The 24,643-nt window shown below is 39.4% G+C and overlaps 1 protein-coding gene across 1 annotated transcript in view; it reads left to right on the top strand.

Moving 5' to 3' along the window:
* LOC122751601 (atrial natriuretic peptide receptor 2-like) overlaps positions 1 to 24,643 on the top strand; it is a 137,270-nt gene that overhangs the window by 38,459 nt on the left and 74,168 nt on the right. The window contains 4 exon segments of the mRNA XM_043998712.1: positions 584 to 729; positions 3,786 to 3,858; positions 21,103 to 21,142; positions 23,253 to 23,339. Of these exon segments, the coding sequence (XP_043854647.1) occupies positions 584 to 729; positions 3,786 to 3,858; positions 21,103 to 21,142; positions 23,253 to 23,339 (346 nt within the window).

Genomic DNA, 24,643 nt, shown 5'->3' on the forward strand with positions numbered 1-24,643 from the left:
CAATTGCCTCACTAAAAAAAAAAATCAATTTGAAGGGTCTCTTGGGTTAAAGAATAACAGAATTAGAATTTATAGGCTTCAAAGCTGATATTTACACTCATCTAGTTCATCCCTCTTATTTTACAGAGGACGAAACTGAGGCCCAAGAAAGTTGTGACTTGCCCAAGGTCGCACAGATAATAAGTGACAAAACAAGAATTCAACCCCAGTTTCTTTAATTCTAAGTCTCGTGGTTTTTTCCCCATTACACCATACTGTCTCATTGGAAACGACATTCAGAGTAAACCTTGGCATCATAAGTCCCTATCATAGGATGTTGAAGCTGGAAGAGACTTTTGAGATCATCTGGCCCCACTGCATTTTATAAATGTTTGAAATGAGGCATAGATTAATGAGATGCCGTGTCTACTCTAGCTAGTTTCAGGGACTGCTCTAAACCCAGGTTTACCATTAGTTAGAACTCAGGGCTCCACACCCCCCTAGGCCATACTGATTTTTGTTTTTTATTAGTTTTCCTCTCTTTGGCTCAGAAATTATTCATTTCCTAACATTCTGTTGTTATTCCCCCCCCCCTTCTGTTCAGTATGTGGGGATGGCCTGTGTGAAAAGGATGAGGGGTGTTCCATATGCCCAGTGGACTGTGGGGAATGCCCACTTACTACAGATGTCTGGGTAGCCATTGTTTTGCCAAGCTGTTTAGTTTGTACTGCTTTCGTTCTGATAATCATGGTAGGTTTTGCTTAACATTTCTGTTATTTTTTCTTAGCTACTTGTTTTCTAGATTTCTCCTTCTTTGTCTAAACCTACCACCTCATCCTTTGTATAGAGTGGTTTGATGGAAAGAACTCTAGTTTCTAAACTTAGCTTTCTAACCCCAGGTCTACCTTTAGCCAGCTTTATGACTTTGTGCAAAACACTACTTCTCTTTGTGTCTCAGTTTCCTCATTGAAGTATTAAGGTGGTGTAATTAATCCATTATCCCCAAAGTTCTTCTAGCTCCAATATTCTGTGATGTCAGAATTCCCTGTAATGTTAGATCTGATCAGACAAGAGACTATTCATCCCAAACAGATACCTCTGCATATGTCTTAAGAGTATGAGGGATAAGTACTGAGCCTAAATATTGCTGCCTAGTCATGCTTTGGGAGATTGTTTCATGGGAAAGATGATGGTATTTATGGATTCTGTTTCTGTTTCGCAAATTGACTCACTAGCTGGCCAGAAGAAAAGACCTAAATTCAGCCATAAGGCATAGTGGAATGAATTCTGCATTTGAAACTGGCTTTGAATCTTAGTTCTGTTGCTTTTCACTTGTATGAATTTAAACTAATCACTCAACCTCTCTGGCTTTTGGTTTCTGGTATAAGTTACTTATGTCTGTATGACCGTGGCCAAATCACTTCCCTTTCTGGGATTCAGTTTCTTCCTCTGTAAAAAAGAGAATTTTGGACTAGGCCATATTAATGGTTCCTACAAGCTTTAAATCCTATATATCTGCTAGGACTGGCCATTCTTGGCAACTTTGGTTTGTGTATACAGTGGAGTCAAGAGGATTTGGATTTATATCTTGGCTCCATGACTTCCTACCTTTCTGAGTGATTTTTGAAAGTCACTTGGGAGCAGCTAGGTGGCGCAGTGGATAAAGCACCGGCCCTGGATTCAGACGGACCTGAGTTCAAACCTGGCCTCAGACACTTAACACTTACTAGCTGTGTGACCCTGGGCAAGTCACTTAACCCCAACTGCCTCACTAAAAAAAAAAAAAAAGAAGAAAAAAAAAGAAAAAGTTCACTTAACCTCTCTAAACTACCTTTGGCTCATCTATAGCATGAGGGGGTTGGACCAAGTGGCCTCAGAGGTCCCTTTCAGCTCTAAGTCTCTACTTAGAATTATCCATTTTATCCATGATCCCAACACTGCTCCTGATCAACCCTTGACCAGTGGCTGAGGTGGAGACAACAAAACTTAAACCAAGCAGAAAGTTGCAGTAATCATCTGTAGAATTCAAACCCTCTTTAGGAGATAGGGTAACTTTGATTGGCCCAAGTCATTCCAAATTTTGTTTGTCATAGCCCAGACTCCTCCAATAACTGGTCCTTTCTCTATTGGTTTTGGCTTCATTTAGCTTAATAAAGAAGAGATGAAAAGAGGGAGGTGATGCTTATGTGAGATCCCAGGGGGAATGAAGCAGGATGGTAGAGTGTAAAGATCAGTGGGGTAAGAGTCAGAGGGCCTGGATTCAAATTTGACCTCTGGTACTTCCTACTGATACAAACTTGGGGAAGTTGTCAGCTTATTTAACTTTCTTGGGTCTCATCTGTAAAATGAAAGATGGTCTCTGAGGTCCCTTCCAACTCTAATGCTATGATCTCATGATGAAATGAGAGCTTTTAAAAGTGATTTTTTCCCTTCTGTCTTCATTTATATATATTGGCCCCCCCCAATAGTGGTATTTATTGATGATCTTCAATTTTTTTTCTTCTGTTGTTTTACCTGTAGTACATTATTCCTTGTAGCTTGAGACTTACACAGCCTCATTTACTGCTTTGCAAAAGTGGGGCATTTCACAGATACTGTTGGAAGTTGAATGGAATGTTATTCCTGAGTCCCAAAGGACTCAATTAATTATGGCTATATGCAGAATACGATTCAATTTGTTATAGCATTTGAGAATATCATGAGAGCACAGATTTGAACCTTGGAGGGACCTTAGAGGGTCTCAAGTCCAACACTCTCATTTTATAGATGAGTAAACTGAGGCTCAGGGATTCTAAATGATTTAAAGGTCACACATGTGGTAAGCATAAGAGGTAGGATTTGAACCCAGATCCTCTGATTCCAGAGCCAGTGTACTCTTTTCATTGTTACCAGAGGGACACTTAAAATTGTTTATCATGTAATGGAGAGACATGAAAAGTATATATGGAAAGAACATAACATGAAAAGAAAACATATAAAAAGCTTGCTCACTAGCCATTTATGTGACCTCTTTAGTCCACCCTGGCTTCTCTGTTTCCCCTGCAGTCAGTTAGTATATATTTAGGAAATGTGAATTCATTTGAATATTATTCTAAAATTGGAAGGCACAGCTAGTCTCCAAAATTTTTGTAATATATTCCACAGCCAAATACCAATAATTTAGGATTTCCTGCTGTTTGGGGTTATTGAGGCCATGTTCCTTTCCATTATTTCAGATAAAAGAGATTGTAAATGAGGCCTATCACTCATTAACCTATGTCATAGTCTTCCTCCTTTCAAAGATTCCAAATATATACAAAGAGAAGGGAGTCAGCAGTATTAAATGGGATAATGCATGCAAAATGCTAGCTTCCCAAATGTCAGCAATTTTTATTATCTATCTTATTATTTTAATATGGAGGCAAAGTATGTAGAGACACACAAAAGTGAATTCAAGTAAACTGGCATTGTCTCAAATGTTCCAATGATTAGTTTTTCATTTTTATTATTATTTATACATAGGATCCTTTATTGGGTAATTTATAATCAGCTTATCTTTATTTGATAGTATAATTATTATCTTTAGGAGTTTTAGAAATGATAATGCCCACTAATGTGAGTTATGCATGAAATGATCATAATTTTTATAGCATAACAGTCCAAATATTTGTTGTTTGCTCATTAGAATGTGAACTCCTCGGGGGCCGGGCTGTATTTTCATCTTTCTTTGTACTCCCGAAGCTTAGTACGATGTTTGGCATACAATAAGTGCTTACTACATGCTTTTTTGTTGGACAGTTTTCTTACTATGGATGTTTTGGTTTTAGCGGTTTCAGTATCAGAAGCAAAAGATGTTTTGGGATAAAAGTTGGACTACAGATTTCACCTGCATCAAACAAGGTTAGTAAACAACTATGGGTGATGTTTTTCCAATCCACCTACATTGTGTATCTCCATATCCTGATAAGAAGCTGAAAGAAAATTTACATAAAACAGGCTCTGTCTGGTTGGATTCATGTTACTTTGTCTTAATAGCTCTGGTCACGTGGCCCTTAGGTCCAAAGTCCTATGAGTACATATCTACAGAGGCTAGAGAAGAGCAACCCAAGATGCCTAAATAGATGAAAATTTGCTACCTGTGTCTGTAATTTAGCTGTGAAATGCTCACTGGAAGCAAAGATGAGTGAAAAATTACTTTTGTCACCAGAGCTTTAACTTTTTCTGCAAGGACATCATTGAAGTTTCTATAGCCTCCCCCAAACACCTTTTTGTAGTTAACTACCAATACAACTGGGAAAATGGGGGGGGGGGTGGAGACAGGGAAAAAAGGTAAATTCTTTCTTTGGAAGCTGATAAAAATTATCACAATAGATGGGCTCTTTGGGAGTCATTATTTCCTTATAGTGTTCTGTGAATTCCCTGCAGAACTTTGGAAATCAAATTGAAGGTCATTCCACTTAACAGAAACTTTTTTCCATGGCACACAATAATGACTAAAAATGGATGCAAAGAAGCATTGAGCATCATCACAACTCATTAGTTCATCTCTGCACTCTAGTTCAGCTTTTCCTCTCTGCACAAATGCCCTGAAAGACTTCTCTTTCTTTAGTTCTCTTGAAAATGACTGCTGATGCATTTCTACTATGATTCAATCTTTTTAATCTAGTTCTTCTTATTATCAGAGTTTCCAAGGGTCTCAAGATTCATTTCCCCACCGTATGGTGCATTCAAGCCCTCCCTAGGAGAGAGCCTCGTGAGTTCTCATGGAAACCCCATTGTTCAGGTCAGAGACATACAATTAAGGTCATGCCCTTCTTATCTCTCAGATATCACTGAGTATAATATCCAGTATAATCTAATTCTCAGGGATAAAGCTTTATACCATGACCAGTCTTCCTGTTCCATAGGGAAAAAGTTGTTCCATAGGAAAAAAGGTTGACCTACCTCTGGTTCAATTAACTAAACAGACATTTGTTAAGCATCTATTATGGGCATATCACTGAGTTAGGCATTGGGGAAGATACAAAGATTAAATAAGACAAGATCTGTGCCCTCATGAAGCTCTAATCTAGTAGGGAGATACTGCTCATACACAGGTAACGCTTTTGTATAAAATTATAACTATAGACCTATTCTTTAGGAATCATTATTTCCTTAAAGTGTTCTTTGAATGTCCAGTAAAATACAAATATAACATAAATAAACCATAAGTACATAAAGAAAATGCTATAGGTATTTGAAGGGGGTGTGAAGGGAGGGGTAAAGAGCAGAGAAGTTTGTAATTGACTACAGAGATCAGGATGGAACTTGTCTATAGAAAATACTGATAAGTTTGGCCAGTTTCCAGTTCGCTCTGTTCTTTTATATGAGAAAAAATATTTACATGCTCATTAACTTATAGGACAAATTGCCTCCTGGCTAAATAGAACCTTCTTTTTAGGAATGAACTTTTGCCTAATGATGAAAAGCAGATAATCTACAACCAGATTATATCAACAAAATTATATCCCTGACTTTTCTTTAATATACTCTAGCCGTGCATTTCCCTTGTTAAGTTGTTGGTGGACAGGGAATTACAATTAACTTGGATTTTAGTCTAATTAAAAGATAATTAGGCTAGTCAATCTATATTTTAAAAGACTATAATGGGGGCAGCTAGGTGGCTCAGTGGATAGAGCACCCGGCCCTGGAGTCAGGAGTACCCGAGTTCAAATACGGCCTCAGACACTTAACACTTACTAGCTGTGTGACCCTGGGCAAGTCACTTAACCCCAACTGCCTCACTAAACAAACAAACAAACAAACAAACAAAAAAAACCCCAAAAGACTATAATGTGTTCTAAAACCACATGTTTAGGATTATGTAATCTACTATTCCCTTTTAGTAATAATGGTTATAGATGGTATAAATAAAATTTATGCTCCTAAACAGGACTAAGTTATAGGATGCCATTTAGTCCACTAAAATTATTCCTTGGTAGACACAAGGAAGACCTAGATGTCTTCTGAGGGCCCTTGCACCTTTATACATTTAATCCTAATAATGGTATATTGATAACCAAGTAAAGGGTACCAACACCAAGGTTTAGGGAGTGACAGGATGGGACAGGCAGGAAAAGGCATTGGGATACTATTCACTGAGAGGAGCCAGGAAGAGTCAGTGAATATTGGAAGGATGTGTGAATATCCAATAGGCTTAAGAGAGACATTCAAGTCATAGGCTTCAGGTGCCAAATTCAACATTTGGGGTTTTGGACCAGGAAGGAAGCACATACGAAGATCAGGTTCTAGGTTCATGGGTCAGTTTCAGGTCCAGGAGGCTGCAAGACATTGGGAAGAATGGTTCAATAGAGGAGGTTCAATGTGGGGAGGTGAGAAATGACAAAGGAGAGTGGGTGGGCCATATGTTTCCCAATAAATAAAACAAGTTAAATTATCCTGGATATTAGCATAAAAAGGGAGGACCAAATGGCTAACAGAGAGACAGTCACAAATTGGGTCAATGTCCTGAAGAATCTTACTTTATAGATGAGAATCCAGACTAAGAGCAGGGTAACTGGGAAGTGGAGACCAGATCTTAAGAGGCCTTGACTGCCAGAGTCAGGTCCCAGGCAAAATATTTATAAGAATCGGGGACCAGAATCCAGTTGCACAGCATTTGTGCAGCAAATGAGGATACTCATAGTAGGCCTGACTTGATATGAGTCTTCTGAGATATATATATATATGTCTTATGAAATTGAACTGGGTCCAGGGCATGAGCAAGATTATGACCCCAGGTGAGGAGCAAACACATATAAAACAGAGTTGAAAAGGGTATGATGGTGAAATTGAGTCCCCTAAAAGAGGAATGACAACTCCCCCAGATTGCAAATTCATTTTTAGAGGGGAAACTTATATCCTGGGGAAAATCTGGCTCTAATTGCATCTAGGTAGATAAGTATTTGATATGGGAGAAACAGAATGAATCTCTGAAGATAAAGGGAGAACTAGAGGTGTACTAGCTCAGTCATTGTTTTCTTACAGATAGTTGACTGTTGTAGATATCTTCATGCTTTTCCATTTTTGGGGTAAAGGGGACTCTGTTAACATTTATTAAGCACCTATAAAATACAAGATACTGTCCTGAGTGCTGAAGGTATAAAGGTGAAAAATGATAAAGACCTCATGAACTTTATAGTTGGATGGGGTTGGAGGAGAGGAAGAACATTTTTTTCCTTTTTTTGGTGGGGCAATGAGGTTTAAGTGACTTGCTAGTCACACAGCTAGTAACCATCAAGTGTCTGAGGCCAGATTTTGCACTCAGGTCCTCCTGAATCCAGGGCTGGTGCTTTATCCACTGTGCCACCTAGCTTCCCCCAAGAGAAAGAACATTTTGTGTGATACAAGGGCAAGTGTGATAGTATTTTAATACTACCAAAAAAATCTGACATGACTTTCACCTGGGGAAAAGGGGAACAGAGAATACTGCATTGAAGAGGTGATCTCTGAGTTGAACATGGAAGGAAGGGAGGGACTTCATCAGACAGAAAGGGGAGGACTTATGGAGTATGACATGAACGGATAAAGCATTTAGTAAGCACTTACTTTATGCAGAGCACTGTATTAAGTGCTGAAGATACAAATAGAAGAAAAAGACAACTCCAGCTCTCAAGGAGCTCACATTCAGATTGGGGAGATACTATATGTGGAAGGTTTCAGCTACAAGTCAGATGGAAAGATTCTGTATTCCTTAGGGTGCAGCAGCAAAGAGGATTTTAATGCTTCTTCTTTGATGTAATTTCCACTGGTAAGATTATATTTATTACTCTGATGAACCATTTGAAAAAGCCAAGGACTGGGATTTCCAGAATTTTCTTTGTCAGAACTTTCTTTTCTGTGTTGTTTTTTTTTTTTAGTAGCTACAGCTACTTCACCTGGAGAAACAATTGTCAGACTGCATCTCCAAAGATTTTGCTTCATAGGATGATGTCAGAGGGCTCTGGACTGAAACCGTTTTTGCTTCCAGGGCTCTTGGGTTTAGGGTGAAATTATTATCCCCATATTCGTAAGAGATAGTGGGGAAGAAAGGCCTGGCCGTGAAAAAAAATAAAAGTAGGGGATGAAGAGTAGTCCAGTTTGGCTGAATGTAGGAAATCTGAAGCGAGTTGTAAAAGATACAAAGTCAAAACAGTGAGGTTAGAGTCAGATTGTGGAAGATTTTGAATACCAGAATTAGGATTTTAAACTTTATTTGCTAGATAATGAGTAGACATAGAAAGTTTTTGCGTAGAGGAGTTAACATGACCGTGGTGGTATATTAGGAAAATTCCTCAGATTGGAGAGGGAATATTATAGAGGAAAGAAAGCCAGTTCTGTAGGCCATTACAACAGTTTAAGTGAGAAAATATGAGGTCCTGAATTAGGGTAGTTATTGTGGGAATGCACTGGAGATCCAATTGAGAAGTAGAAAGATTTCTAGGTATAAAGAACAGTACTTAAAAAATGGTTGGATTTATGAAGTAAGGAGGAGGAAAGAGTAAAAAAATAATCCAAATGTTATAAGCCTAAGTAATTGGGAAGATGGTCACACCATGGTAAAAGCTAGAGGACTTAAAAGTAGGGATAGGATAGGGACAGGTTTAGAAGAAGAGATGATGAATTCAGTTTCATGAATGTTGAGTTTTAGAGATGCATGGGGCATCTAAGATGGATGAGTATAAGGAGCTGGAAATAAGGGATTAGAGCTCTGGGGAGGGGAGGAGGAGGAGGTATAGATTTAGCAGATATCAACATGGAGATGATACTTGAAGCTATAGGAATGGAGTGTAAAGAGATGGAAGAAGAGCATGCAAGACAGAAACTTTTACAATACTTATGTTTAAGACAAACGAGGAATTATCATAGTAGATAGAAGAGTAATCTTGGAGATGGAGAATGAGTCTAGTGTGTTTTAGAAAACAGGAGTGATGAGGGTGTCAAGAGAAAGGGGGTAGATAGAGGGAAGTCAAGGAGGATGAGGAAAGAAGAAAAGATCATTAGACTTTGTGGTAAGAAGGTGACTCATGACCTTGGAAAAAGCTGTTCTAGTAAAAGAGTGATTGCAAGAGACACCAGATTGCAAGAGATTAAAAAAAAATAATAGCAAGTACTTTATATATTGTTTTAAGGTTTGCAAAGGGTTTTACAAATATCATCTCATTTGATCCTCATAGCAACTCCACAAGATAGATGTTATTATCATTCCCAATTTACAGATGTAGAAACTGAGGCAGGTAGAGGTTAAGTTACTTGTCCAGGGTCACGTAGCTAGTAAATTTCTATGGCCAGATTAAAATTTAGGTCTTCCTAATGCCAGCTCCAGTGCTCTAATCCACTTCCCTGAAATGGAGGTGGTGTTTAAACTATTCTTTCCAAGAACTTGGCAGTGAAAGAAAAGACGTGACCATAGCTTGAGGAGGTGGTATAGATAAAGGAAAATTCCCTCCTCCCCCCCAAAAGTTGAGAACTTAACTTGTATTTGGCTAAGGGGAAGGAATCAGTAAAGAGGAAGAGACTGAATTAGGGGGTTAGAGTAGGTATGATAACTAAAATGAGATGTCAGAGCAGGCAGAAGGAATGGATTGGAGGGTGGGCTCAGCTTTAGCAAGAAAGAAGTCTACCCTCTTAATATAAGACCAAAGGGAAAGAGGTGAAGACCTCTTGATAGCAATAAAGATTAGGAGAGTAGAAAAGGGGAGTAGTAGGAGTCTGATTCAGATGGCTTTAATCCCAATAAAAATAGAAGGTAAAAATTACCATCTGAGAATAAAGGAGGAGTGGTGTAATTAATGGATAGTAGAGAAAGGAGAAGTCTTGTAACAGCCATTTTAATAGAGAGCCCCTAAGAGAAGAATAAAAGTATTGCTATGTGTTAAGTTAGGTTATATATGTACATTTATAGTGTACTGGTTCAGGGGCAAGATGGAGGAGCCAGATAGTAGGAGCTACCCAATGTGAGGGTTATCAGGGCAGAGATGATGAAAGGTCAAAAAACCAAGAGAATAAAAAAAGCTGCTCTTGTTTAAAGGATTAAATGTTACCTGTTCAAGAAGAGCTTAGGCCCATATATAGCTAGAGCTTCCATTTTAAATTTACTTACAGTTGGAATCGAAGAGGAAGGAATTTGGATTTGTCCCCAAATTTTAGGCGAATTTGGATACATCAAAGGGTAGAAACCAGATCTTTTATTTTATTTTATTTTAGAATCCATCCTTTAAAATTTTTTCATTCCTCATCATCATTGTAATAATAAATAGCATTTACATAGCATGCTGTTCTGTAAAGTACTTCACAAATGCTATCTCATTTCATTTTCATAACAACCTTTTTAAGTAGGTGCTATTATTAGTCTCTTTGATTTTATTGATAGAGAATTCCCATTTTAGGAAAATCTTTCTACTAATGTAAATCAGCACATTCTTGGCAATTTATAGAGGTTGTATGATTTACTTGAGGTCATAAAGATAGTATATGTCAAAGTCAAGACTGGAGCTCAGTGCTTCCATACTGTCTCTAAAGTAAAAAAGATTGGGGATGTTCTGGTCAATGTATCTCTATGTGTGACATATTCAAATTTAATCTGCAAGTCTAGACAATCAATAAATCAAATCCTGATTTCTAGCTCGCTGATTTTCGAGATGCAAATGTTCACAATGAAAATTTAACAATTGCTTAGAGCCAGGATGAGCTGGCTCCAGCACATCCTGATGATATCTGTTAATTATAGTATTGGCATGAAATAATAACAAAATAGCACAGATCTCATCACTGCCAACATTATTTATTGGGGTACTAGGTGGGTCTCTCTCCTCATAGGGCTGTTTCAAATGAGATAATATCTATTAAGTACTTGGCATATTGTAGATGAAGCAAGCACTTAATAAATGTTGATTCCCTTCCTCTTTTCCTTGATGGGAGTTAAGACTCCCATCATAAAGTCCTAAATACTTTACACATTATTGGTCTGCCTGAATCTTTTGTGAAATCTGAAACCCACTCTGAGTCCCAGTTTGGTTGCCCTCAGACTGGAACAAATATATCTTCATTCAATTCAAAAAGCATTTACTAAGTATCTCCTACGTTTAATAAGTTAGTTATAGTATCATTCAAATAGCAGTGCCTCATGACTATAGGAATTATCACATTTCAAAGGAAGGACTAAAATATCCTTACATTGCTCTGGCTACATTAGGGGAATAAAGTCTTATTTCAGTTTATTCAGAAGTTGACATTAGGCATGGAAAAGAGAAGTGACCTTTTCAGCCAAGCCCTGTGAAGGAAAAACTTAAAATGTTTCTATTTCCTTAGGCACTATGGTCATAGCTGACACTGGGAATAGTGTTGGCACCATTCCCAGAACACTATATGGTAGGCAAGACAAAGAAGCGCTGGGCTCACTTGGTGTTCATCAATAAGAGCTGGTTCTACCTTCTTCAAGGGAGGGAAGGCATACGGGGTGACACAGATGCCTTAACAAATCCCTGATTCAGGTGACAGGGCCATTCCACTAGAAGGAAGGTGCTATTATTATCCCTAATTTACAGACAAGGAAATTAAGATAATCAGAAGTTAAATTACTTGCTCAGGATCACCAAACTTGTAGGATATGTAGCCAAATTTGAACTCAGGGCCCCTTGTCTCCAGATCCAGCGCTCTATCCACTACTTAGCTGCCTCAAAACCTAACCTAATGTATGTGGGATGGGAGCAGGGAGGACAAGGACAAAAAAGGAAATAACCATGGAAGCTGCTAGACTCTTAGGAATTATGGTCTCTAGGTTATTGAAGGAGGAACCATTTTCCTGTAAGAAACTGACATCAAATTTGATACACCTAGGTTTTATTAAGCTCTTGACACAACTCCTAAGTCAATCAGTGAGATACTTGGATCATTTTTCTCCTCCACCAGGGCAATTTGATCATGGGACCTGGCACAAAGTAGGTGCTTACTAAATGCTTGTTGACTGACTAATTCACCAATTTTATAGATGAGAGGTAGGTCCTCACTCAAGCACATCTAATCAGTTTCTCCTCTCTGAAGTCACAGGCAGGGAGATCCTAGGAATTGGCCAATGAAGCCCTGGCTGATCAGGCATGAGACTTGAAAGCTTTCAGCATGAGACATGGAAGGTTCCAGAAAAGACAGGGTGGGTATGTTAGGTTGGAGAAGGGGGGCAAGCCCAGAGCAGAGTCAACCAGCTGCAAGTTCTCAGAGAAGTCCCTTAAACCAGACAGGTTTTTTTTTCCAGTCTAGAACTAACTCTCTCTCTCTCTCTCTCTCTCTCTCTCTCTCTCTCTCTCTCTCTCTCTCTCTCTCTCTCCCCTCTTTCATCTCTTCTCTCTCACTTGGTGACCTCATCAATTCCCATGTTTAATCGACATCTCTATATAGATGACTTTCAGAGCTATATATCTAGCCCCATTCTCTCTCCTGATCTCCAGTTTTATACCATCACTCGTCTGTTATACATTTTGAACTGGATATTTCTTAGACCTCTCAGACTCAACATATGGAAAACAGAGTTCATTATCTTTCTCCCCAAACACAACACTTTCCCAAATTTTCTTCTTTCTGTCGAAGGCACCACCATCCTCCCAGTCACTCAGCTTTGCAACTTTGACATCCTTGGTTCCTCATTCTCATTAATTACATATCCAATCAGTTGCCATATTTTGTAGTTTCTACCTTCACAACATCTCTTGCATCCTTCCTCTTCTCTCTACTCCCATAGCTACCGCTCTAGTACTCATCACTTCTCCCTTAGGCAATTGCAATAACTTCCTAATTGGTCTCCCTGCTTCAAGTCTCTCTTCACTCCAATCCATCATTCACAGAACTGCTGAAGTGATTTTTTTAAAGTGCAGATCTGACCATGGTACTCCTTAACTTAATGAACTCCATGGGTTTCCCATTACCTCTGTGATCATGTATAAACTCTGCCAGGCATTTAAACTTTTTAACCTGGCCACTTCCTACCTTTCAAGTTTTGTAACACCTTACATTCCCTGAACACACTCTGTGGTCCCACCAAATTGGCTTTCTTACTGTTCTGTATGTACAACATTCTGTCTCCCATATCTCTGCCTTTGTATTGCCTATCCACCATGCCTGGAGAGGCACCTCCCTCTGTACTCAGCCTCTTAGAATTCCTAGTGTCCCATAAGACTAAGTTGAAGTACCACTTTCTACATGGAGCTTTTCTTGATCCCTCAAGTTCCTAGTGCCCCTCCTCCACGACTACCTTGTAGTTATTTGGTTTATATTTTCTATATATGATTTTATATGCACTTTCTGCTCAATAGAATGCAAGCTCCTTGAGGACAAGGGCCTTTTAATTTTTTTCTTTATATTAATATCACCTAGCTCAGCACCTGGTGTATGCACACACATGTGGTTTTTTTGTTTTTGTGGGGCAGTGGGGGTTAAGTGACTTGCCCAGGGTCACACAGCTAGTAAATGTCAAGTATCTGAGGCCGGATTTGAACTCAGGTCCTCCTGAATCCAGGGCCGGTGTTTTATCCACTGTGCCACCTAGCTGCCTCCACAAATGTGTTTTGATCAGTCAAGATCTTCTCCTTCCTCCCTCTATCCCTGTCCCTTATCTTTGATCTCGAGAAAACAAGAAAGCTAAAACTCAATACCAACATGTATAGTCAATGAAAACAAATGCCCACAATGGCCATCTTAAAAAAATGTGTGTCTCATTCTGCATTCTGAGACTTTCACCTCCCTATCAGGAGGTAGGTGCCCATGTTTTATCATTAGTCCTCTGGAATCCTGGTTGACTATTACACTGATAAGAGTTTGGTACAATAGTATTCCTTCACATTTATTTACCAATACATGTCAACCATTCCCCAATTTATGGACACTGCTTCATTACCATTCTTTGCCACCTCCAAAAGAGCTATAGATATTTTTTGTAAATCTTTAGAGTTTGTTTTGCTCCGTGTTCCCTTAACATGCCCTTCCTCTAATTTTCCTTCTCCCTTTTGTCTCCTCTTTTCCCGTTGAGTGAAATGGATCTCTCTCAGGGGCAGCTAGGTGGTGCAGTGGATAGAGCACTGGCCTTGGAGTTGGGAGTACCTGAGTTCAAATCCAGCCTCAGACACTTAACACTTACTAGCTGTGTGACCCTGGGCAAGTCACTTAACCCCAATTGCCTCACTAAAAACAAAACAAAACAAAGAAATGGATCTCTCTCTCTCTCTCTCTCTCTCTCTCTCTCTCTCTCTCTCTCTCTCTCTCTCCTCCTCCTCCTCCTCCTCCTCCTCCTCCTCCCTCCCTCCCTCCTTCTCTGTCTCCATCTCTGACTCTCTCAGTCTCCCTCTACCTCTCTCTCTCTCCTTTCTCTCCTTTACTCTCTCTTTCATTCTCTTCCCTCCTCCCTCCATCTCTCTGTCTCCCTACCTCCCTCCTTCCCTCCCTCCTTCTCTGTCTCTGTTTCTGCCTCTCTCTGTTGCTGTCTCTCTCCTTTCTCTCCTTTACTCTCTCTTTTACTCTCTTCCCTCCTCCTCCTTATCTCTCCTCTCCTTCACTCTTTCTTTCATTCTCTTCCCCTTCTTCTCCTCTCTCTTCTTCCCTCCTTTTCTCCCTCCCTCCTTCCCTTCCTCCTTCTCTGTCTCTCTCTGTCTCTGTCTTTGTCTCTCTCCATCTCTCTCTGTCTCTCTGTCTCTCTTTGTCTCTCTCCCTCCTTCTCTTTTTTTCCCTCCCTCCTTCCTTCCCTCCATCTCTGTCTCCGTCTGTCTCTCTCTGTCTCTCTCCTTATTTTGACCAGTTCAGATGAAAGTGAGGGTTGCATTGACTTCTTCCATCTCCTCCTTCTTTTTTTGTATAGTGACCTATTTGGGCACCCTGATTATGTGAGGTAATTTCCCCTAACCTTTCTTTCCCTTCTGTCTCCCTGCTCCTTGCCAGTGCATTCCTTTCTCCTTTTTCCCTCATTCTTTTCTTAATATTATCAAGACATAACAGAACCATGCACAGGCCTTGTTTAATTGGACTCCCTCTTTGAAGTCTCATGATAATAGAGTTCAGAAGGCACATATGTATAATCTCCACAAAATTGAATGCCAGCAAGTTTATCTTTGTTTAGTCATTTATCATTGTTCATTTATGCTTACCTTTTTGTGTTTCTCTTCAGTCTGGTGTCTTAACTTCAAAGTTTTTACACAGCTCTGGTCTTTTCATCAGGAATGCTCAGAAGTCCTCTTATTCACTAAAGATTCCTTTTCCCCCCTGTAGGACTGTACTTAGTTTTGCTGGGTAAATTATTTTTTGGCTGTAAGCTCACATCCTTTGCCTTCTAGAAAACCATATTCCAAGTTCTCTGATCCTTTATAGTGGTGGTTGCTAAATTGTTGGTGATCCTGATTGTGGCTCCTCAGTACCTGAATTCTTTCCTTCTGGCTGCTTGAAGTAATTTTTCTTTGACTCAGAAGCTCTGGGTTTGGGTGTCATGTTGTAGGGAGTTTTCATTTTGGGGTTTCTTTCAGGAGCTAAACAGTGGATTCTTTTTATTTCTATTTTGTCCTCTGGTTCTAAGAGATCTGGACAATTTTTTTTTAAGATTTCTTGAAATATGATATCTAGGTTTTCCTTTTTGGCTGTGGAATTCAGCCACAGTGATTCTTAAATTTTTCTCCTCAATCTGTTTTCCAATTTAGTTGTTTTTACTATGAGATACTTTATATTTCCTTCTGTTTTTTTTTTTTTGGTCAATCTTCCACTTTGTTTTAACACTTCTTGTTGCCTCATGAAGTCATTGCCTTTTTTTTTTTTTTTGCAGGGCAATGGGGGTTAAGTGACTTGCCCAGGGTCTCACAGCTAGTAAGTGTCAAGTGTCTGAGGGAGGATTTGAACTCAGGCCCTCCTGAATCCAGGGCTGGCGCTTTATCCACTGTGCCATCATGGCCTTTTATTTAGTCCACCTTACTTTTCAGGGAATTTTTTACTTGGGCAAGATTTTGTACCAAGCTGTTAATTCCCATTCTAATTCTTTCTTTCATAGTTTTTATTTCTTTGCCAATTTTTACTTAATTACTTTTATTATATTTATAAAATATTTTTACCTCTTAAAAACCTTCTAACTTTGTCTTTCTAGGAATTTTAATTGAGTTGTGCCCAATCTGTGTTTTTTTTCCCTGAGACATTGTTTTAGAGTAATTTCTTCTCTTGCCTCTGCCACAATGATAGCTGATTATAGTGGGATTCTTTTTGTTGTTGCTGTTGTTTGTTTGCTTGATTCGTATTGTTGCGACTTCCTGACTTCCAACTTGATCTTAGAACTGTACTCTGCAGCACATCTGGAGGGAAGGTCTAGGCTGGTCCTACTGATGCTTTCCTGGGGGTATTGAATGTTGTATTATTCCAGGATCTCAGGTATAGCCTGGGGACTTGCAAGTTTTCAGTATTCTCAAAGTGATGTGATCCTGAGCAAAGTTTGATATTTTCAAAGTACAATTTCGTACTATTTGATAATTAGTAAATATATTATTTTATAGTGTGTTTGTGTGTGTGTGTGTGTGTATGTGTTTCAGTGAAGGCTTTAGGAAATAGATGAGTCAGCTATGTGGATAAAGTCCTGAACCTTGAGTTGGGAAGACCTAAATTCAAACCCCACATCATGTATAACCCTGGGCAAGTTGCTTAAGTTCTCTCAGCATCATTTTCCTTATCTGCAAAATGGAATAATAATAGTGCTTATTTCACAAGGTTATTGTGAGGAGCTAATTGGATAATATATAAAAAGCATCTTGCAAACCTTAAAGAACTGTGTAAATGTTAGCTATCGTTCTTGTTACTGTGCTAAAAGTTGAGGTCTTACTTTTTATTAGGGCAGATTAATTAATTTCAGGTTTTCTTTATAAATTATACATTGTGTATTTTGCCATGAGTACACTTTTTAGACACCTTAAGCATCTCAGATGAATTTGTAAGTCGCGCAATACCAAATAAGGAAGTTGTCTTCTCTCCTAGTAAGCTATTTCTCAAGCACTTGGTTTGTACTTGTCCCATGTACGATGTTCTAACTACTTTTCCAGGTTTTCCAGATTCCTTTTGTGTTTTGTCTTCCCCTTTAGTTTGTAAGCTCCTTGAGGGCAGGGATTTGTGTAATTTAAGATTCTAAATGTGGATTCTAATCTGTTCCCCCAGTTTTGGGGGAAACTGACTAAAAATCACTGATAAAACGAGTTTAGGTTTTTAAGGGTTTATTGGAAAATAGAAAGAAAAAGATTGAGAACAGAATTCTAACAGCCTGGCATTCCTATCTTTCCTCAAATTTCCTGTGAAGTCCTCTGCCGCCACCACCATCAAGTCAGGAAGCCAAAAAGCCCCAGCGCTCTCTGCGCAGGCTCCCTTTCCTCCTTCCTGTCTCCTCCCAGACCATAGGAGGCTCCTCAAGTTGATTGGCTGGTAGCCTTGATAGACAGCACCCATGAGCAAACGTCATTTCCTGACGCCAAGGAAAAGCCACAATGCCTCTGAGGCATTTTCCTCATGGTGGAGCTTTCCCACAGCAAGTCTCCAGTAGGTGGCGTCATTCCAATCATTACAGATTATATATCTTTTTCTTTTTCTTGTATCTTTAGCACTTAACACAGTGTCTGGCATAGAGTAGGCACTTAATAAATCGATTATTGACTGCTGAATATATCCACATTGCCTATTATTGACTATTAAATATATCCATGTTGCTTCTGCTTGAGAAGAGTACAGCTCCCTCATTTCTAACTTAACATTTTGTGTAATCTTTCTCATGTTGTTCTAATGTCTTCTGAAACATAATTGAGGTTATCCAAGTAGTCCAGCCCCTTTGTATAGTTCATATTGCATATCATTTTTTATGGTGAAAAATGATTGGTGTCCTGGCAATTCCTTTTATCTGGTGTAGAATTTCACTGACCTTCCCAAATTCCACATACCCATTGATTTCAGACCCATTTTTCCTGTTTGTGTCTGTATCCCAGTTTACCCTTCAATTATGTCCTCTGGAACTACCATTCTATTGTTAACAAGTTGTCCTTCATATTGGAGGTGTGCCCTTCCACCAGAAACTGTTTTGTACATATTATTGCATGTTTATGTATATATTATTTTCTTGAAAATGAACGTAAGCCTCTTTAGGGCAAGGACTGCTTTATTTTTGTCTTTGTAACCCCATCACATAGTAAATGGTAGGTACTTAAGAAGTGCCTATTGACTTGAATGGAATTTTCCCTATTTCCTTTGCCCAAGGGCTTCTTAAACTTTTTCCACTAGCAACCCTTTCCCCCCTCCCTGAGAAATAAAATATTTATAGCTGCTCTTTTTGTGGTGGCAAGGAATTGGAAATTGAGGGGATGCCCATCAGTTGGGGAATGGTTGAACAAATAGTGGTATATGAATGTAATAGAATACTATTGTGATGAGCAGGTGGATTTCAGAGAAACCTGGAAGGACTTACATGAACTGATGCTGAATGAGATGAGAACCAGGAGAACATTGTATACAGTATCAACAACATTGTGTGTTGATCAACTATGATAGACTTGACTCTTCTCAGCAATACAATGGTCCAAGATAGTTCCAAAGGACTCATGATGGAAAATGCTCTCCAAATCCAGAAAAAAGGAACCATAGAATCTAGATGCAGATTGATTTCCTTTTTTTTGTTTTTTGAGGTCTTTCCCTTTTGCCCTAATTCTTCTTTCACAGCATGACTAATGCTGAAATATGCTTAATGTGATTATACATATATAACCTATATCAGATTGCTTGCTGTCTTGGGGAGGAGGGAGGGAGGGGAGAGAGGGAGAAAAATTTGGAACTAGAAATCTTATAAAGAGAAATGTTGAAAACTATCTCTACATGAAACTAGAAAATAATAAAATACTTTCATGATTTAAAAAAAGAAGCTCTGTGGTAAACAATTAGTTCATATGCCACTTGCTATCAGAAGCTTTTCCTGGTTCTCTTGTTTTATAGTGTTGCTTCCCTCCTTAAATGACCTTTTATTTACTTAAATGTTTTCATGTTGTATTCTCTGGTGGATTGTAAGCTCCTTGAGGGCATTTTGGTATTTGTATACATACCCAGAGTAATGTCTTACCTGTAGTAGGAGCTTGTGGAATTGATTTGATTTGCCATAGCTGACAAAATTCTCCATTATTTCCCTTGGAAAAAGGTCCATCTCTTTAGTATCTAAGATGGGAGGCAGTTTATGATCATTTTCCATAAACTGGTCTCAAGCAGTCCAAACATCTCTGTAAGAAGTTTAGAAGATTCCATTTCTCAGAAAACTCATAGAGGGCAGCATTTGTATTATTCTCCCTCTTGGACATTTTACCCAGTATTCTATATATTTGCTCAGAGACTCCAAAGAAGTCTGTAGGACTTTTTCCGTGGAGGACAGGAGAGAGATGTTACAAGGGAAGCAACATGGTTGCATCTCTGGATTTATCTTTCAGGGTTCATCTGACAATTGGGGGCTTGGAAAGTAGTGGTCCTGGATGATGGACCCGAGGTCTTGGAATGCTAGTTCTTTCATTGTCAATACAGATGACTTTTTAGGAATTATCTCTCAGCACTGTCTTTAAAGAAGAGGGTAGCAGCACTTCAGGCAAGGCAAAATCCAGAATTGTACACAGTCTTGTTCCTCACTGGAGGGGGTCATTTTTGGGGGAGGGTGGGGCAATGAGGGTTAAGTGACTTGCACAGGGTGACACAGCTAGTAATTGTTAAGTGTCTGAGTTCGGATTTGAACTCAGGTTCTCCTGAATCCAGGGTCGGTGCTTTATCCACTGTGCCACCTAGCTGCCCATTAAGGGTTCATTCTTTCCTTTGGACCCTTCTACCTCTCCCATCCAAAGGACATTTCCTTTCCCTACAAGCTTTGCCTTCTCCGGTTTCTTGATTTTTTCTAACTACGAGTCTAAAGGTTAGGTGAAGTTGCAGCCAGAGCCTGCCAGATAGAACTGAAGTGAACTCCCCCACCTCCCTTCTTGCATATCCTGAATCATGAGACCAGGGACCACTGTTCTGAGAAGCTTGGTGGCCTTGAAGTAAGGCCAAACTTCAGCAGCCTGTCTGAAAGAGAACTTGCTGATGAATTAAACCTTTAGTCCCTGTTCCAACACTAAATCTGGGTTGGTTTCTTTCTCTTTAAAATGGAAGAATTAAGCAAAGTTCTTTCTCTGTGACCATGGGCAAGGGACTTGATCTCTTCGGCTTCATTTCCCTTTCTCTAAAATGGAGTAATTGGACAAGATGGTTCCAACTTCTAACAGAATTTTTTGAGGGTTTGGGGGGAATTGGCTTCTAGCCCCATTTCAGTTTTTTCCCCCAAACACATCTATCTACTTGTTTGTTTTGGAGGTTATTCTTTGCATCACTCTTCCCTGGAGCAGGCTCTCTACCCCCCACCTGCCCCCAATCATGCCTCTTGCATGACAAGTGTAAAAAAATACATGCCATTAGCTGAGTGGTATAGTTGGTACAGTGCTGGACTTCAAGTTAAGATCTTGAGTTCCAATCCCGCTTCACACACTTTTTGTTGTTGAGTTGTTTCAGTTGTATCTGACTCTTTGTGACCCCAATTAGGGTTTTCTTGGCAAAGATAGTGAAGTGGTTTGCCATTTCCTCCTCCAGCTCATTTTATAGATGAGAAACTCGGGCAAACAGGGTAAAGTGACTTGCACAGGATCACACAGCTAATAAGTGTCTGAAGCTAGATTTGAACTCAGGAAGATGAATCTTCATGACTTCAGGTCTGGCACTCTAATCCACTGTGCCACCTAGCTGCCCTTGCCTCAGACATTACTAGTTATGTAATTAGGCAAGTCATATAACCTTTCTTTATGGTGTTTGTTCATTTATAAAGTGAGGGAGTTGGGTTTGATGACCTCTAAATCAATGACCCTATGATCTAGTCATTAAGAATAATGAGTTTTCAAAGAGATAATTATTAAGAGGATGCTACCAGATGACTTATTTCCTTTGGAAATATTGGAGATGGGCAACTTTTCTGACAGCAAGAGCCAACAGAAGTCTTGTTTCTAACCACAGAATGACGTTTCCTCTCCAGCCCTAATCCCCTAACTGATACAGATTGCTCTGGGACATGATATGTGGCTCTTGCCCCAGGTACAACAATTCCTAGTTATGGTGTTAGCAGGAGCCCCAGGTATGGTTTGTCTGCTTGGTATTCTCTTTTCCTCTGCTTATTGTCTTTGTCTAAACAAGGCTAAAACTCTGCTAAGGCAAATCTTCCTCTGCCATTCATCCACATAACTTTGATCTGCAACAAAAAAATAGACAACCTCTAAGTTTTCTCTATTATTGACTCCAGATTCAGATATAGTGGCTACAGATCTTGATGTCCTTGCCTCTTTTTTTTTTTTTTTGGTGAGGCAATTGGGGCTAAGTGACTTACTCAGGGTCACATAGTAAGTGTCAAGTGTCTGAGGCTGGATTTGAACTCAGGTCCTCCTGAATCCAGGGCCAGTGCTCTATCCACTGCGCCACCTAGCTGCTCCTGGCCTTGTCTCTTTAACACCTGAAATGGGTGGTTCTCTCTTTAACTTTTTTTTTGTGAGGCAATTGGGGTTAGTGACTTGCCTAGGGTCACACAACTAGTAAGTGTGGAATTGAACTCAGGTCCTCCTGAATCCAGGGCCAGTGCTCTATCCACTGCGCCACCTAGCTGCCCCTCCTTAACTTTTTAAAAGCCATTTTGTTGTTGTTGTTTATTGTATCATATCTTCATAACCTTATTAGGAGTTTTTTTTTGGCAAAGATACTGGAGTGGTTTGCCATTTCCTTTTCCAGCTCATTTTACAGATAAGGAAACTGAGGAAATAGGTTTAAGTGACTTGCCCAGAATCACACAGTTAGTAAGGGTCTAAGGCCACATTTGAATTCAGGAAGATGGGCCATCTTGACTCCAGATCCTTCACTCTATCCACTATACCAACTAGCTTCCCTTCAGGAGCCATAAAATGCTCTAATTTTTCCTCTAATTAAGCTCCCTTAAGAATATCTTTAACAACTTTGTGAAATTTTTTAAATTACTAAAGGCTAGCAGCAAAATCTTCTAGTTATAAGCCCCACCTAAAAAAAGAAGAGGATCTAGAAGTAGTTGGGGGAATTCTTCAAATCCTACACCATGTATTCCTTCAGGGAATAATTTTTATTTTAAAATGTGGGAGATAGGAAAGGTCTTGATTCCTTTATTTTATGTGAGCTGCTCGACTTCAGGTTCAATTTGGCCTACTTTTGAATCATTAATAACTGCTATGACAGAGAACTTAAGAATTCAACAATAGAAGGACTCTGGGCTCAAATTCTGCCTCAGACACTTAGTAGTTGTATGAAACTGGGTAAATCACTTAAATTTCATGCACCATTGTTTCCTCATCTGGAAAATGCGTGTGTGTGTGTGTGTGTGTGTGTGTGTGTGGTTGGTTGGTTGGTTGGACTCAATGGCCACTAATTCAATGGCCTCTTCCAAAATCTATGATCTTGGGGCAGCAAGGTGGCGCAGTGGTTAAAGTGCCGGCCCTGGATTCAGGAGTACCTGAGTTCAAATCCGACCTCAGACACTTGACACTTGCTAGCTGTGTGACCCTGGGCAAGTCACTTAACCCCCATTGCCCTGCAAAAAGCAAAAAAAAACCAAAAAAACAAAACAAAATCTATGATCTTTGGGGAATTAGGAAGTGCATTATAGAACCAAGGGAAGTAGTAGCAATATGGACAGATTATCTAGCTCATCACAATGTCTGGGTATATGAAGATTAGGATCCATGGAAAATATTTTGTTAGTCATGTTTCTTTCCTGACTCTTCTCTCTTTTTCTGCCTGCCCTATTCTTTCCCCACTACTGCAGCTTTATTCAGTACCACCCCTGCCTTTAGTCCCATTCTCAGGTGGTCTCCCTTCCTTACTCCATCCTTGTAGAAGACCTAAAGGAAGAGTGAGGACTTAGTATATCTGTAGGATGATAATAGTATGATCTGTAGGATTTCTACTACAGATACAAAATGATGGCAAGTTACAGTGAATACAACATTTCCACTGCATATCTTAACAAACACCTTCCCTTTTAGACCTTTACAGACAACTGAAGAGTATCTTCCACAGAATATTTACTCAAAACATTTGGGGGATCAAACTGGCTTCTCTGTTAGGACTATACCTCAACATATTATCCCCTAGCTTGGTCCTTTGGAAAAAGTGAGAACAATATTGTTCTCATATAATTAGGGTTTAAATATCTTTTTTTCTCATTGCAGTGATGGAAAGATTGTAGCCATCAAGAAAATAATGAAGAAGACATTTATTCTCTCCAAGATAATACGTAAAGAAGTGAAGCAAGTAAGGTAAATAGAAAATGTTGGATAATAGAATTGTAGGATTTAAAATTGGGAGGACCTTTAGAGATCAACCATTTCACTTTTTAAGGATAGGGAAATTGAGTTAACCTTTCTGGGTTAAGTGACTTGGTCAAGCTATATAATAACAATTCAAACTAAATATGGAATTTATATATATGGAGAAAAAGAGAAAAGAGAGGAAGAGGCAGAGAAAGAGAGAGGAAGAATAAAGAGAAGGGGAGAGGAAGAGGGAAAAAGAAGATTTGGAAGAAGAGAGGAGAATAGAGGGGGAGAAAAAGAGAAAGTGGGGAGAGGGGAAGAGATGGAGAGGGAGAAAGAAATGGAAGGGGAGAGGGGGAGAAGAAAGAGAGAAATGGGGAAGGAGAAGAGAAGAGGGAAGAGAGGGGGAGAAAGAGGAGAGAGAGAGGGAGAAGGGAGGAGTAGAAAGAACAAAAGTGGTGGTAAAAACATGACATAGTGGATAGGGAGCTCGAAGTCAAGAGGACTTGGGCTCAAGTATTTTCTTTGACACAAACCAGTTATATGACCTTTGACCAAGTCACTTAACCCTTTCAGTGCCCTAGGCAATTCTCTAAGACTCTAAGTTACAGAAGTGTTGACACAGGTTGATAGAAGGGTTTTCTTACTTAGGAGTTCCCTATACCAATGAAATCACAGGTTGGGTCCCTATCTCTTATTATACACGTATATGTGTGTGTATGTGTGAGTGGGTATATGTATGTATGTGGGATAACAAGCTCATGATATGGAATGATTATATTTCCCACTTGTCAAGTTGATTGGTTTCTGACTTGGGATAGTTCTCAAAATTTGTGGAATAAAATGACAGCATAGCATAGCGGAGAGAGCACCAAACTTATCAAAGAACAATGAACTTGGAGATATAAGTCAAAGGATCTGAGTTTTAATCTGGTTTTGCTGCTTGTTACTTGTGTTACCATAGGCAAGTGACTTAATCCATCTAGACCTCAGTTTCTTCATGTAGAAAGTGAGGAGGTTGGGCTAGATGAACTCTAAGGTCCCTTCTAGACCCACATCCTAAGTCAAATAATGGTGCAGCCCCATACAATCCATTCCTGGATTCTTCCCCTTTAATAGGAAACCTTTGAGTGAGTTTGGTAGAACTAAAAGGTATTGTCATGGCAAAGTCTGAACATAGTTAACAACCTACAAGTTAGGAGGGCTTCCTTTGACCCTATGTCATTCTAAAGTAATACTTTACTGTTCATATTTCTATAGTACTTTCATATTTCTGAACAAAGTCCTTCTCCAATGCGATATCATGGTGT

This window comes from Dromiciops gliroides, chromosome 1 (genome assembly GCF_019393635.1).
Source record: "Dromiciops gliroides isolate mDroGli1 chromosome 1, mDroGli1.pri, whole genome shotgun sequence".
In the NCBI taxonomy this organism is placed as follows: domain Eukaryota; kingdom Metazoa; phylum Chordata; class Mammalia; order Microbiotheria; family Microbiotheriidae; genus Dromiciops; species Dromiciops gliroides.